The sequence below is a fragment of the Crotalus tigris genome, unplaced genomic scaffold, assembly GCF_016545835.1.
Source record: "Crotalus tigris isolate CLP2741 ecotype Arizona unplaced genomic scaffold, ASM1654583v1 scf7180000018133.492856, whole genome shotgun sequence".
Taxonomy (NCBI): Eukaryota; Metazoa; Chordata; class Lepidosauria; order Squamata; family Viperidae; genus Crotalus; species Crotalus tigris.
In genome coordinates this window covers 397239-409894 of record NW_024096842.1, presented here as the reverse complement: position 1 = coordinate 409894, position 12656 = coordinate 397239, and the positions used below count along the sequence as shown (strand labels likewise).

Below are 12656 nucleotides of genomic sequence, written 5' to 3'. Positions count from 1 at the left end.
TGACCTTGGGAAGACAGGAGGTGGGCAAGGGGGGAGGACACAGCCAACCTTTGAGGGGAGATATCAGCCTGTTTTAGTGATCCCTGTCCACAGGTCATGCTCCCTGAACAGCCACTCCAGCGAGTATGCTCCCAGCACAGCCAAAACCTGTTTGAATTCCAAGTTTACTCATGCACTTCCATCTAGAGATGCCTTCAAGACAATGTACTGTTGCCTGTTCCTCACAAGCAGGAAGTTTACACCATACCTTGGCACATGTTCAGAGGGAGTAGAATGGCTGCACTGACCTCAACACCCGTCTCTTCAGAGAGTCGCAACCATCTGGGTGTGACTCCTTCCCCCTTCAATTCGTGCTTGGGGAACAGGCTCTCCTTGCCCCCCCTCTCTTGACCTTTCCTGCCAGGATATCAGAGGAAGCCTTGTTCAAGCCCAGGGGGAAACTGCTCCTTGTATCCCTCCTCCCTTCCGGCTTCTCCCCCTGGACCTGCCCTCCTTTTAAGACCCAGCAGCTGACGGAAGCTTTGTAGGAGTGAAATGCTCGGACATTTCAAGCTGGATGAACTTGATGAGAGTCTTGCTGGTCCCTCCTCCTAGTCTTGTGATTAGTCAGTCTCTTGCAGGGAAGTCCAGCTAATGGGCTGGTATCCCACATTTGAAATAGACATTTTTATGCTGAGTAAGAACAAAACATCATTTTTTTTTTCATTTCAAAAAGTAAAGTCTTAAAATCTGAGTGTTATATTTTGAGACTAGAACTCCCAAATAGGCGGGTTGAGGAAAAAAAGAAGCTTTGAGCTTGCACTGTTTTGCAGACCTTCCTCCAAGGCCAATTCCAGCCTTTCCCACTGTGCTATCCTCTGTGCTATCCTCGGTTTTACCACTCCCTTGCTGTAAAATATAATAAAAATAGCCCATTGATGTTAGTTTGAAGTGTTCCCACCCCCCCAATACTCAACACACAAAAATGTTGAGATGCATCATCTTTTTAGGCAAATTCTAGTTTGAGGGAACTGTATGGTGAGGCCAAAAACTACATTTGATGTTGTTTTAATTACTGAAAAAATGTGTAATGAACTACTCCTCTTCCTTCACATGAAATATCACGATCTGGTGATAATTTGGGGGTGCGGGGGAGACTCTATGGGTTGCCTCGGGATCTGAGGCTTGTGATGCTGCAACTGGATATCTCGTCTCATTTCATCCTCCAGATGATGGATGACAACAGCCTTCTGATCCTTCTGCACTAGATGCCACTCTGAATATTCAGCATACAAAATCTGAATTAGATTGGCTGATTAGATTAGATTAGATTAGATGCTTTTCCAAGGGCAAGCATTCCTGACAGGTGGCTGGGTCTTCTGCTTCTTCTTGAGCGCATTCAGTGAAGAAGGACCAGCCATTCCTTCAGTCATGATTGAATTGCTCTTAGGAAATTTAATTTAAGGCCTGCCTCCTTGTATCTGAGGGCCATCTGAAGACCACCAGAACCTTCTGTTGCCTGATACGGAGATGAGAGAGCAAAGGATGGGCCTTCTTCTCTATAACTCAACTTCCTCCATGCTGATGGCATTCCTTCTCCTCTTGGTTCATTACATTAACTAAAATGTTGAAAAGTACCAAGACAGGAACTAACCCCCTTTCACCTATTCAGCAACTCACTCTGGTTGGACGAAAAAACATTGATGGGCATTCCTTGAATATGTAGCTGCAGAGGCAGATACAAATTATGACATCTACTGTAGCTGAGAAGTATCTTATTAGAAAATCTAAAGGATACTAAACACTGTGTTGAATTCAAGATATCAGCAGCATCCCCATGATTTATTAAAGTAAGAAAAACAATTTGTCAAATCTCCATTTTCATACTGACTTCTAATAATTACTATAATATTTTCAGGATGCTCAGTAGTTGGTTTGTAATTCCATGAAAACAAGGTGGAAGGAGAAGCTGAGCACACACCACTAAATTACTCCTTTGGGCAATAATTTTTTCCTCTCTTTTTTTCTGTAATGTCTTTATTAGATATTTAAACAAGAAAGATTAAAACCAAAAAAACTACCGTAATACAAGGAAGGAAGGAAGGAAGGAAGGAAGGAAGGAAGGAAGGAAGGAAGGAAGGAAGGAAGGAACTCTTACTCTTTGGTTACAGCATAATTTTCATTCATTCTATGATCTATTTTTATCTAGTCATCAAACCTATATATTGAGACTGGAGAAAGACTGCAGAGAAGAACAACAAAGATGATGGGAACTGGAAGCTAAAACATATGATGAATGGCTGCAGGAACCATACCTGGGTACGGGTATGTTTAGTCTAATGAAAAGAAGGACTAAGGGTGATACGATAGCAGTCTTCCAGTACTGGAGAGGCTGTCAGAAAAGAGGTGGTTCACCTATTCTCCAAAGCACCTGAGGGCAGGACAAGAAGTAACGGATGAATAAAGAGCGAGCCAACCTAGAACCTGGCCCAACTAGGGGATGGCCCTGCATTAGTCACTCCTGGAGATGACTTGGAGCAGCACTTAGAGGAGTGGTGATGGCCTCAACCTGTTACCACTTTCAGTGGTCTCCAATAATACAGTCCATGGTTTCACAACTCCAGGAGGCAAGCTATTTCACTGACTGTTCTGACAGGCAATATCCAATCTTCTAGGTTGGATATCTCTTCAACAAGCTTCCATTACTTCTTGTCTTGCACTCTGGTGCTTTGGAGAACAAATTGCTCCCCATTTCTCTGTGGCAGCCCTTCATGTACTAGAAAAGAGCTATAACGTCCCCCTAATCCTTCTCATTGATAGGTTAGATAAAGCTCCTAGCTCCCTCAACTATTCATCATGTGATTTAGCCTCCAGACCCTTTCATCTTTGTTCTTCTTTGCACTTTGTAGGGTCTGAGCATCTCTTTTTTTCACCGTGACCAGAACAGTTCTTCCAAGTGTGGCCTCACTTGTGCAGGATAAAGTAATATTATCACTTCTCAGTATCTTGATACTGTCCCTCTGTTGATGCAAACTAGGATTGCATTGGAGTTTTGGGTAGCTGCTGCACACTGCTGGCTCATATTTAAGTGGTGGTCTATTAGGACACCTATATGTCTTTCACAATTGCTACAATCAAGTCAGGTACCACCCATTCTATATCTGTGCATTTGTTTTGTTTTTTTGCTTACCTAAGTGGAAATCCTTACTTTTCTCACCATTGAATTGTGTTTTGTTGGATAGGGCCCAGTGTCCCGTCTGTCAAGATTTTTCTGACTCTTGAATCTATCGCGTTAGCTATTTCCCCATTTGGCATTGTCTACAAATTTGATGAGTTCCCCTTCTATCCTCTCATCTAAATTGTTTATGAAGATATTAAAAGTACTGGGCCTTAGATATAACCTTGAGGTACCACGCTGCAGACTTCCATGTAGAGATAGCTCCACTGAGGACCACTCGCTGAGTACAGTTGGTCAGCCAATTGCAAATCCATCTGGTGATGATGCTGTCTACCTCACATTTTTTGAATTTACCGTTGTAATCTGCTTTGTCAAAAGCCCTACTACAGTCCAAGTATACTATGTCCACAGCATTTCCCTGATCCACTAATTTAGTCACTTTATCAAAGAGTTTTTCTTTAGCATGATCTGTTTTTAAGAAACCCACACTAAGCTTCTGGTAATCACCTTGTTCATTTCTAGGTGCTCAGAAATCTGCTGGTTTTCCCACCAGGATTTCCCCAGGTATTTTTGCAAGGTGCTTGGGCTATAATTTCCTGGATCCATTTTCCCCCTTTTTGAAGACTGGAACTGCATCAGCTCTTCTCCAGTCCCCTGGGAGTCTCCATGTTCCAGGAGCTTTAAAAATATTCATTCAGTGGCTCTGAAATTACATCTGCCAGCTCCTTCAGATTCCTGGCCCAGATGATTTGTACTCATCTAGGGTGGACAGGTGTTCTCTTACTATTTCCTTGCCTTTTAATGGATAGGTTAGTTTTTTTAACTGACAATTCAGTTAAAAGAGGAATCCTGACTCCCACCGTCTTCACCATCTCTACTGACAACACACAACAGAGTCCTGTTGCAGGGAAGAAGTCACACTGGGGTTTCTAAAACTGTTATTGGGTTCAGGGCTACTTCTGCCCTCAGAGCAGCAACTGGCAATTTCTGGTGAGCAGAGCCAAGAGTCTGAAAGGAATAGCCTCCCCATCTGGTGCGGGTCTACGACAACTCACCACGGCCCATTGACCATGGGAACAACTTGCCACAGGACAAGTTACATTAATATTGAGGAAACAGTGAAATAGAATCATTAAAGAAAGGATGCCAAAGGAAGGACAAAATGAAATGTGAATGACAAAAATTTAAATTATTTAATTATTTTAGGCAATTAAGTTGAATTGTTGAATTGTCCCACAATGCTTTGTCCCACGTCGAGTTATCCACAGCAACTTGGCTATGGCAAGTTGTCCCATTCCGCCCAGTTGCTCCATAGGGAGAATAAACCCACAGCAGCTTTTGAAGGGCTCTTGGAGGGAGGCCCAATCAGCCCCACTTCCACCCTTTCAACTTTGCAGTAAGCAAAGCAGCAGCAGCAACTGCCCCCACTTTTGAGATTTGAGAAGGACATTTTTCTGGAGCACTTTTAGTCCTCCAAACCTCTTTGTTTTCTAGAAGACATTCACGGTCAGGTCCCTTGTCCACAAAAGAACCCCAAAATGCAAGACAACTAAATTCCATAGGAAAAAATACTTTATTTAACAATATACCACGTTCCATCATGGCTCCAGGGAATTCATTTCCCATTATTACTGAAGACAATGATGCGGCAACTGGGTGAAAGCAGTGAATAAAGGGTAAAGGAATTTCTAAAAAGTGACAGAATCAAGAGTAAAAAAAAACAAAAAACCCCACCCTCCACACAATATGGCGTCGCCAATTGGCAACCTCAACCCCTGAAGCACCAGGCAGGACTGGGAACATCCCAGCCTTGACTAAGAGAGGCCCAGCCTTGCCCACTTGCTGCCAGCTGGCCTCTTTTCTGGGCAACCTGTGGGGGAGGGGGCAGGATCCAAGGCCAGGACAGAGGCCCACCAGAGCCAGAAACACTGGCAAGTTGCAGACTTGCAGCTGGGAAAATGGCTCCAGGCTGCTGGGTAGCACAGGGCACTCTCGGGGAAGGGAAACACGCCTTCTCCCCCATGTGCCCCCCCACATCTCCCCCCAGGGGCTGCTTGCTCTCAATCCCCCTCCCCCGAGTAAGCCAGAGCCCCCAAACCTGCCAGGCACCTGGGAAACATGTACTTCCTTGCCCCACATGCAGGATGCCCGTGGATGGCTCGGGTCCAGCAGCCATTCTGAGGCAACCCTGAGGGCTACGGAAAGCTGCCCTCAAGGGGGCTCAGCCTGCACTAGAGCGGGTATCTGGCCCCCTCGGGCACCAGCCCAGTCGAGGGCGTGGGAGGGCCAGGATCCCTGCCCGAGGGGCTTCAGGACTGCAGGCCCCCTCAACTCTGCCTGGGGCAGATATCAGCCAGCCCCTCTGGTGAGCCCCAGAAGTTTTAGGAGAAGGGGGGATGGGCGGCCTTTCACGAGGTGAGCTGTGTGCTGGTTACACACCTCGGTGTGAACTCCTGTGATGGATGAACTGCATGTAGAGAGATTATAGCATGACAAATGTTTTAACACCCGTTCTTGTGGTTGATTTTTTCCCATATTTTTAATTTGTTTTGTTTTCTTTTTCTAAGAAAAGCAACGAGAAAATAATCCAAAGTTTATACAAAACCTCTTTACATTTATACCCTCCAAAAAAGACTGATTATTTACATAAAATAAAACCTCTGTTTTTAAAAAACAAAAAAAGCAACCCTTCTGATGGGAGAAAGATGAAGCAAAAGGACATTTCAGGATTCAGCAGAGAGAGGTGCTAAAAAAAACCAAGACCCCAAAGGCATATTGATACCCCATACACCCATTTTACAAATTTATTTGGCCGCCCACACCTCAATCCCTTGTTCATTTTAGGGTGGGGTAACAAGCATCGTCCCTCCCTCCCAACCCCAACTTGAGCTGGAAGCTCTTGCCATCCCACTTGCTTCTGGCAATTAAGCCCCCACCCTGCCCCCACAAATGTGTGTGTGTGTGTGTGTATGTGTGTGTGTGTGAAAAGTCACACTGGAGAGGATTTCACACAAGGCAAAATTCCCTGCACAAAATGAATTGCATGCAGGTCACTGCACAGAACTCATCCTGTGTTCCTTGTTTTGTTGTTCGGCGTGAAGCAGGAAGGGAACATCACCCAGGTTTCCATTTCTGCACACAAAGGAAAATAAACCGTGCTGAATTCCTATGACGTCCACATTGTAAATTAGTTTCCTTGAGCGCCTGCATTAAGAAATGCAGTTGGCATTTTATCTCTCTCCTTATTTTTGCTGCACCCTGTGTAAAAGCTAAATGTTTATGGTTGGAACCACACAACCACTCCTCTCGCCCCCTCTCCCCACTTTCAGTGGGATTGTGCTGGGTTCTTGTTCCTTTCCCCAGGGTGCTCCGGAGCCTGTGAGGGTCAGCAGTTCTACGAGTGGCCAGGCAGGGCCTCTGACCCGCCACTTCCGCCGTTCGGCCCTCTGAGTATCAGAACAAAATTGGTCGATTCAGAAAGCAAATCTCTGCGGCGGGAGAGAAAGCAAGCGGCCTAAAAGCCTCCCACTGCAGGGGCAGCCCCCTCCGCCCAGCCAGAGAGGGGCTTCCCTCACTTCGGTGCCCCTCTCCCACGAAGGGGACCCTATCGTGAGATAATAAGGGGTCATGGGAAGTCTTTACATTTTAAAAAGAATGCTACTACTACTACAACTGCTACTACTACCACTACTAAAAATACCTGTGGATTATCTGTGGAGCCCTGAGAAACTTGAATTCTTGGCTGATCTCCACTGAACACGCCTCAAAGTGCACAATTACCGAAGCCCTTACACAGACGGACAGACGGACGGACAGACACACCCTTTTCATATCCTGCATAGAAATGCTGACGGGGAGGGCCAGGGGGGGAGGGGCTCCAGTGGGCCTGTCTCTGAGGATGGGCAACTGGTTAGCTGGGCAGAAGAGCCTCCCCCCCCCCGCACCAGACCAGTTTATTGCAGAAGTCGGTCTCCAAATAGCAGGCAGGCTGATGGGTGCTGCACAAGGCCAGCCCCACAATGTTCGCTAGAGCGGCTGAGGCAGACTCGAGCCGGCCAGCTGATGGGCAGAAGGCCGGCCTTGGGGGCCTGGCTGGCCCGGGGGCGGGCAGGGCGCTGCAGCGGGTGCAATGAAGGAACCGCTCCTGGAAAGGAGACGGGGAGGGCGAGACAGGCAGGCGCACTTGGACAGAGCAAGAGGCACAGCGGCCTCCTCTCCGTGCGAAGAAAGGCTTCTGGCATGACGGGCAGGTGGCCGTGAAGGCGCCCGGAGCTCGGGGATGCTGCAGCCAAGCAGGCATGAGGGGGAACGGGAGGCAGGCTTCCTTTCGGCCCCTCCAGGGCAGGAGATGCATGGGGAGGGGGGGCAGAGGCTTTGATTGGCGCTTACACCCACTGGAGGAGCTGAGCCCCCTTCTAGGACCCAGAGGGGCTCTTTCTCTCCCATTAAGTGGCCCAGGGCCAATCAAGGGTCCTTGCAGGCCACAGAAGTCGCAATTAGAATTAATATGACTGGCAGGAAGCAAACAATGAAGAGTGCTGGGATGGGTGACTGGATCAAAGAAACTGGGGGGAGGGTGGCTGATTGCCACATTCTGCAATTGGGCGTAAAAGAGACCGAATCCAAGCAAGGAGAGAGGGGTCTGTGTTGGTGCTCTCCTGAAGCCCCCCCCAAAGAGCCCAAAGCTGAGTTCCCTTCCACAACCACGGATGCTCTCCCTTCATTCCGCTCTTCTGGGGCACAGCATTGGAAATTCAGGGAGACCCCTGCCCCAAGCATTGCAATGCCCTCGCGCATCTGCACCCCGGTCCAGGAGGAGGGCTGCTCCAGTGGGCACGAACAGCATCCCTCCTCTTGGCACCCTTTCCAGTTGGTTTTCAGACCTGGATTCTCTCCTGGACTGACCATTGCAAACAGCAGGGTTTTTTTTAATTTTTTTTTGTTTCATAAATTAGCAAAAAGGACCAAAAGGAAGAAGCGTCCACTTTTCTCACAGTGGACACAGAGCACGAGAAGATGACCGTCCAGTGTGATGAGGGGATGAGGCCGAGACGAGGCGGTGGGGGGGGGGGAAGGACTGCAGATGAGCTTGTGCTGGGAAACCACAGGAGGCAGCTCACAAGTCCAATCTTTCACAATTTTTTTTAAAAAGTTACAAAAAATACTTTAGAATTATTATATATATATATATATATATATATATATATATATATATAAAAGACGGGGCTAGGCAGACTCCTTTCTCAGCAAGGCCCAAAGCTCTGCCCCGCAAAGACTGGCATGCCCCCCTTTGGAGTGCCAGGCTTGGTGGGGCTTCCCTCCCAACAACAAGAAGCTGGAGAATCTGCCCCGAAAGCGAAGCGGCGGCCATCTTGGGGTTTCCCAGGTGGGTTTGAGAGCAAGAAAGGCACAGAGCCCAAGTGAGGGCCACGAAGCGGGCTGTGAGCAGAGGAGGGGCAAGAGGACACCCCCCCCCCAAATCCTGGGACTGAAAAGCTCCAAACTACAAGGCTAAATGCTAATCAAGGGAGGGGAAGCGCCTGAGGGGGCACGCAGACCCTCCTCCTTCTCTCCCCTGGCACCCAGAGGGCTTTGCAGTAGGACGGCAAGGTCTGTCCTCAAACCTTGTAATAAATGTTAGCTGGGCTCTGGGGGGGCATCTCCTGGACAATGTAGACCGGGTGCCCGTAGTCTCCGCTGACTTTCTCGTAATGAGGGCAATAGTTGTTCTCTGTAGTCCGCAGGGGGATGATGATGTCACTGGGCTCGGAGCCGGCGTTGCCGCTGCTCTTGGGGCTGGCCAGGGTGCTGAGCGACAGGGCCGCCGCCCGCTGCTGTGTGTGCTTCCGGTGCCGCTTTCGGATCTTGATGAGAAGGACGATGAGGAAGATGAGGATGAGGATGAAAATGACACAGCCAGCCCCGATCGCAGCAAACACGGCCACCTTGGAGCTGAAGAATCCATCGGTTGGTCTTTGGGTATCCTGGCCATCTTGGTTAACAGGGTCTGGCATGTGTGGAAGGAAAAGAAAAATTCAGAAAGGTCGAGGATGGGACAAGGCAGCTCTAACCGGCCCTTCGTGAGGATGGAGAACATGGTGCCCAAACCCAACTAGACACACATTATAAAATAAACGAGGTTAGACCACGATCTTTTCAAGATCAAAAGAAGCATCTCTGCGGAAAAGGGGGAGCCACTGTGGGGGTCCCACCACAAAATGATCTTCCTCCCCTAGGATGACCCCATGCTCCTTCCTTAAGGAGGCTAGGCAAAAAGGACTTCCTTGACATTTTAGGGCCCAGCCGTCAGAGTTGTGAATCTGAAAGGAAATTCCCAGAGTTTGAACTGAGCTTGGAGGCAAATCAGCAGCCAGTAAAGACTGTCCTGGAATTCCATTTGACTGAAATAGGAAGGAAACAATATTTTTTAAGAGCTTTGGAACCATTTCTATGGAAATGGCAAGTACTGCTTATTACAGTAACCCAATCAGGACATAACCTGGCCATGGGTCCTCACAGCAAGGACCTGTCTCCTGAAAGGAACAAACAAGGGAAGGGTCCACTAGCTTTGAAGGACACAGTTGGATCATGGACATCAAGGACAAGAGCCCAGCTTTACTAGACAGCATATAAATTGAACAATAACCCTCCCTAAACTATTTTTCATAAGCAGCATGCCCATTTCCCACATACGAAAACAACCGTTTGTCTTGTTAAGATTCAGTTCAATTTACTGGGCTCTACACACTCTGTGACCATAAGCCAAGCAGAGGTTCAAACCTGCAAAACCTCACCTCGGTCAGAAGACAAAGAGAGAGAAAAAGCACATTCTCCAGAGCTCCCACCGCAGCTTCAAATGTATGTTAAAGAACACAGCAGATAAGATGAAATGTTATGGGGCCTCACCACATGTGCTCTGTGAACCGGAGAAGAACACCATCCCCACTGCATGGAACACATTTTTCTGGTAAGAGTGGAACTGCTACGCTGTGCTACATCTGCCCAATCAAGCTGTGAAGAGGAGAGCTTGAGAAGAATCAGGAGAGCTGACTTTTGATGCCAGAATGCAGATCAAAACCCAGCCTTTCCAAGAGTCCCAAGACTCATATTATTATTTTCACCAAACTCCAAATCTCTTCACCGAAGCTGGTGGCATTTTAAATAAACATCAGTATCCCCTCCAGTATCCCCCAGACAGGTCAGTCAATTTCCGTGCTGCTAGGAAGTTATTCTGTAGCTCACCTAGGATGCACCAGTTTGGATTACAAAATGATAAGAAAGCAAAACGATAGGAAAGCAAATCACCAAGGAGCTGCAGTGGCGCAGTGGACAGAATACAGTATTGCAGGCTAATTCTGCCCACAGCCAGGAGTTCAATCCTGACCGGGTCAAGGTTGACTCAGCCTCTCATGTTTCCAAGGTTGGTAAAATGAGAACCTAGATTATTGAGGGCCATATGCTGATTCTGTAAGCCACTTAGAGAGGGCTGTAAAGCACTGTGAAGCGGTATATAAGTCTGTTGCTATTGCTCTTCTTCCAGAAGAGAGCCACTTACTTTTCATCAATGGATTAGGATTAGTTAACAGAACAATTACTTAGTGGAACAGCTTGCCACCAGAAGTGATGGGTGCTCCATCACTGGAGGATTTTAAGAAGAGATTGGACTACTGTTTGTCTGAATTAGTAAACAGGAGGTCAGACTAGAAGACCTCCAAGGTCCCTTCCTACTCTGATATTCTATGACTTCTATAAATGGTTTCCCAGGGCTACACTCACTCACTTTCCTCAAATTTCATCTGATTTTCCTGCCAGAAGGATCAGAAAAGTGCCTGTGGAGAACTGCATCCAGCAGAGGTTTGTTGGAGCCTGTGGCTGAGCCTTCCCAACGAGAAGGGAGGGCAGGAGACTCACTGAGGGCAAAGGAGCTGCCAGAGCCAGCGGGAGAACAAGCACAGCTGGTAAAGATCTGCAAAAGCAGTACATCGATTTAAGGAGAAACTTTATGAACATCATTGTGCACAAAACCGGAATCTAACGATAACAGGTCAACTTCAAGTGGGTTTAAAAAAATCCTTTGTTCTTTCAGATTAATCTGCAGCTGTAAGGGGCATTTGGGTTACTTCCCACCCCCGAATCCACCCAAGAACCCACCCAAAAGCATCCGCCAATTAGAGTCAGCCCTTAAGTCAACTGAAATCTTCCCTTTTGGAAGAGGGCTAGATAATCTCCACCCCAAAGACCTTAGAAATGCCCAGTTTCACAGAATTCAGCTTCACAGTCTTTGATAACCCTCTTCCTTCTTCCTGTCCACCAGGAAGGGGCAAACAGGAGGAGGAGAAGCCAGGAATCTCCTAGGAGAATGGGGCTCCTGGGCAAAGATGCGGGGGGGGGGGGCTGCACTTCAAGTTGCTACCTTCCTTTCTCCCCTTTAGAAGATGGGGGGGGGTTGGGAAGGGCTTTCTGAGCAGCACTTTGAACCGCAGCAAAAGGCTAGTTTTCCTTCTCTGTTGCTTCTGCTTAATTCTGGAATGGATGCTCCTTCCCGGCTGTCATGGGCTTCTGGAAATCAGGAAAGCCTTCCTCTCCCAGGAGATCAAGTTATTTCTTGTTATATTCCCCCATTTTAAACATTACTGAATGCATAAAAAAGCTGTGAACTTTACGCAATGATGTCATTTCTGATTTTTCATTGAGGGCTTTAATAGTTTCCTACCAGTTTATATATTACTCTGTGTCTCTCTCTGTGTGTGTGTGTGTGTGTGTGTGTCTTTCAGTCAGTGTCAACTCCTGGCAACTTCCTGGAAAAATCCCTGCACTTTTTTCAGCTGCATTTTTAGAAGCCCTATTGAATTTGCTATACGTGCACAACTTACAGTTCATTTAGTTCAAAGTTACAACATCGCTGAAAAAAAGTGATTTTCACACATATGACCATTGCAGCATCTTCATGGTCATGTGATCAAAATTCAGACACTTGGCAATTGACTCGTATTTATCTCGGTTGCAGTGTCCTGGGATCATGTGATCCCCCTTTGTGACCTTCTGACAAGCAAAGCCAACAGGGGAAAAGCCAGATTTGTTTAACTGCAGTGGGATTCACTTAACAACCATAGCAAGAAAGGTTGTAAAGTGAGGCAAAAATCATTTAACAAATATCTTGCTTAGTGACATACATCTGGGGCACAATTGTGGGTGTACATCGAGGACTACCTATACTGGAACATACCAACTTTTCATCAGATCGGGCGAGTGTAACCCCCACAATCTCGGCAGTCTATTGTCCAAACAATTCAGGCCACGCTTGCAGGACCCTCCCTCTCCCATCAGCCCAGGGCTGATAGCCATGCGTTCTCCTTCAACTCTGGTTTCTTCCATATATGCTGTAACAAACAGTGGGAACCACCACCTGATTCCACAAGAACGTACATTTCTTTCCACGTTCTTCCACCTCTGTGATAAGACAGTTGCAGTTTTTTTACTGCAGTATAATTTGCCCCCA

At 47.3% G+C, this 12656-nt stretch overlaps 1 protein-coding gene across 2 annotated transcripts in view; it reads right to left on the bottom strand.

The window, feature by feature from the left end:
- Window positions 1–4711: 4711 nt before the first annotated feature.
- The window catches only part of EFNB1 (ephrin B1), a 111686-nt gene continuing 103741 nt past the window's right edge, over window positions 4712–12656 (bottom strand). For both annotated transcript variants that reach the window (XM_039348335.1, XM_039348334.1), the window contains exon 5: window positions 4712–9164. In XM_039348335.1, the coding sequence (XP_039204269.1) occupies window positions 8776–9164 (389 nt within the window). In that variant the 3' untranslated portion in view covers window positions 4712–8775. The remainder of the gene's footprint in view (window positions 9165–12656) is intronic.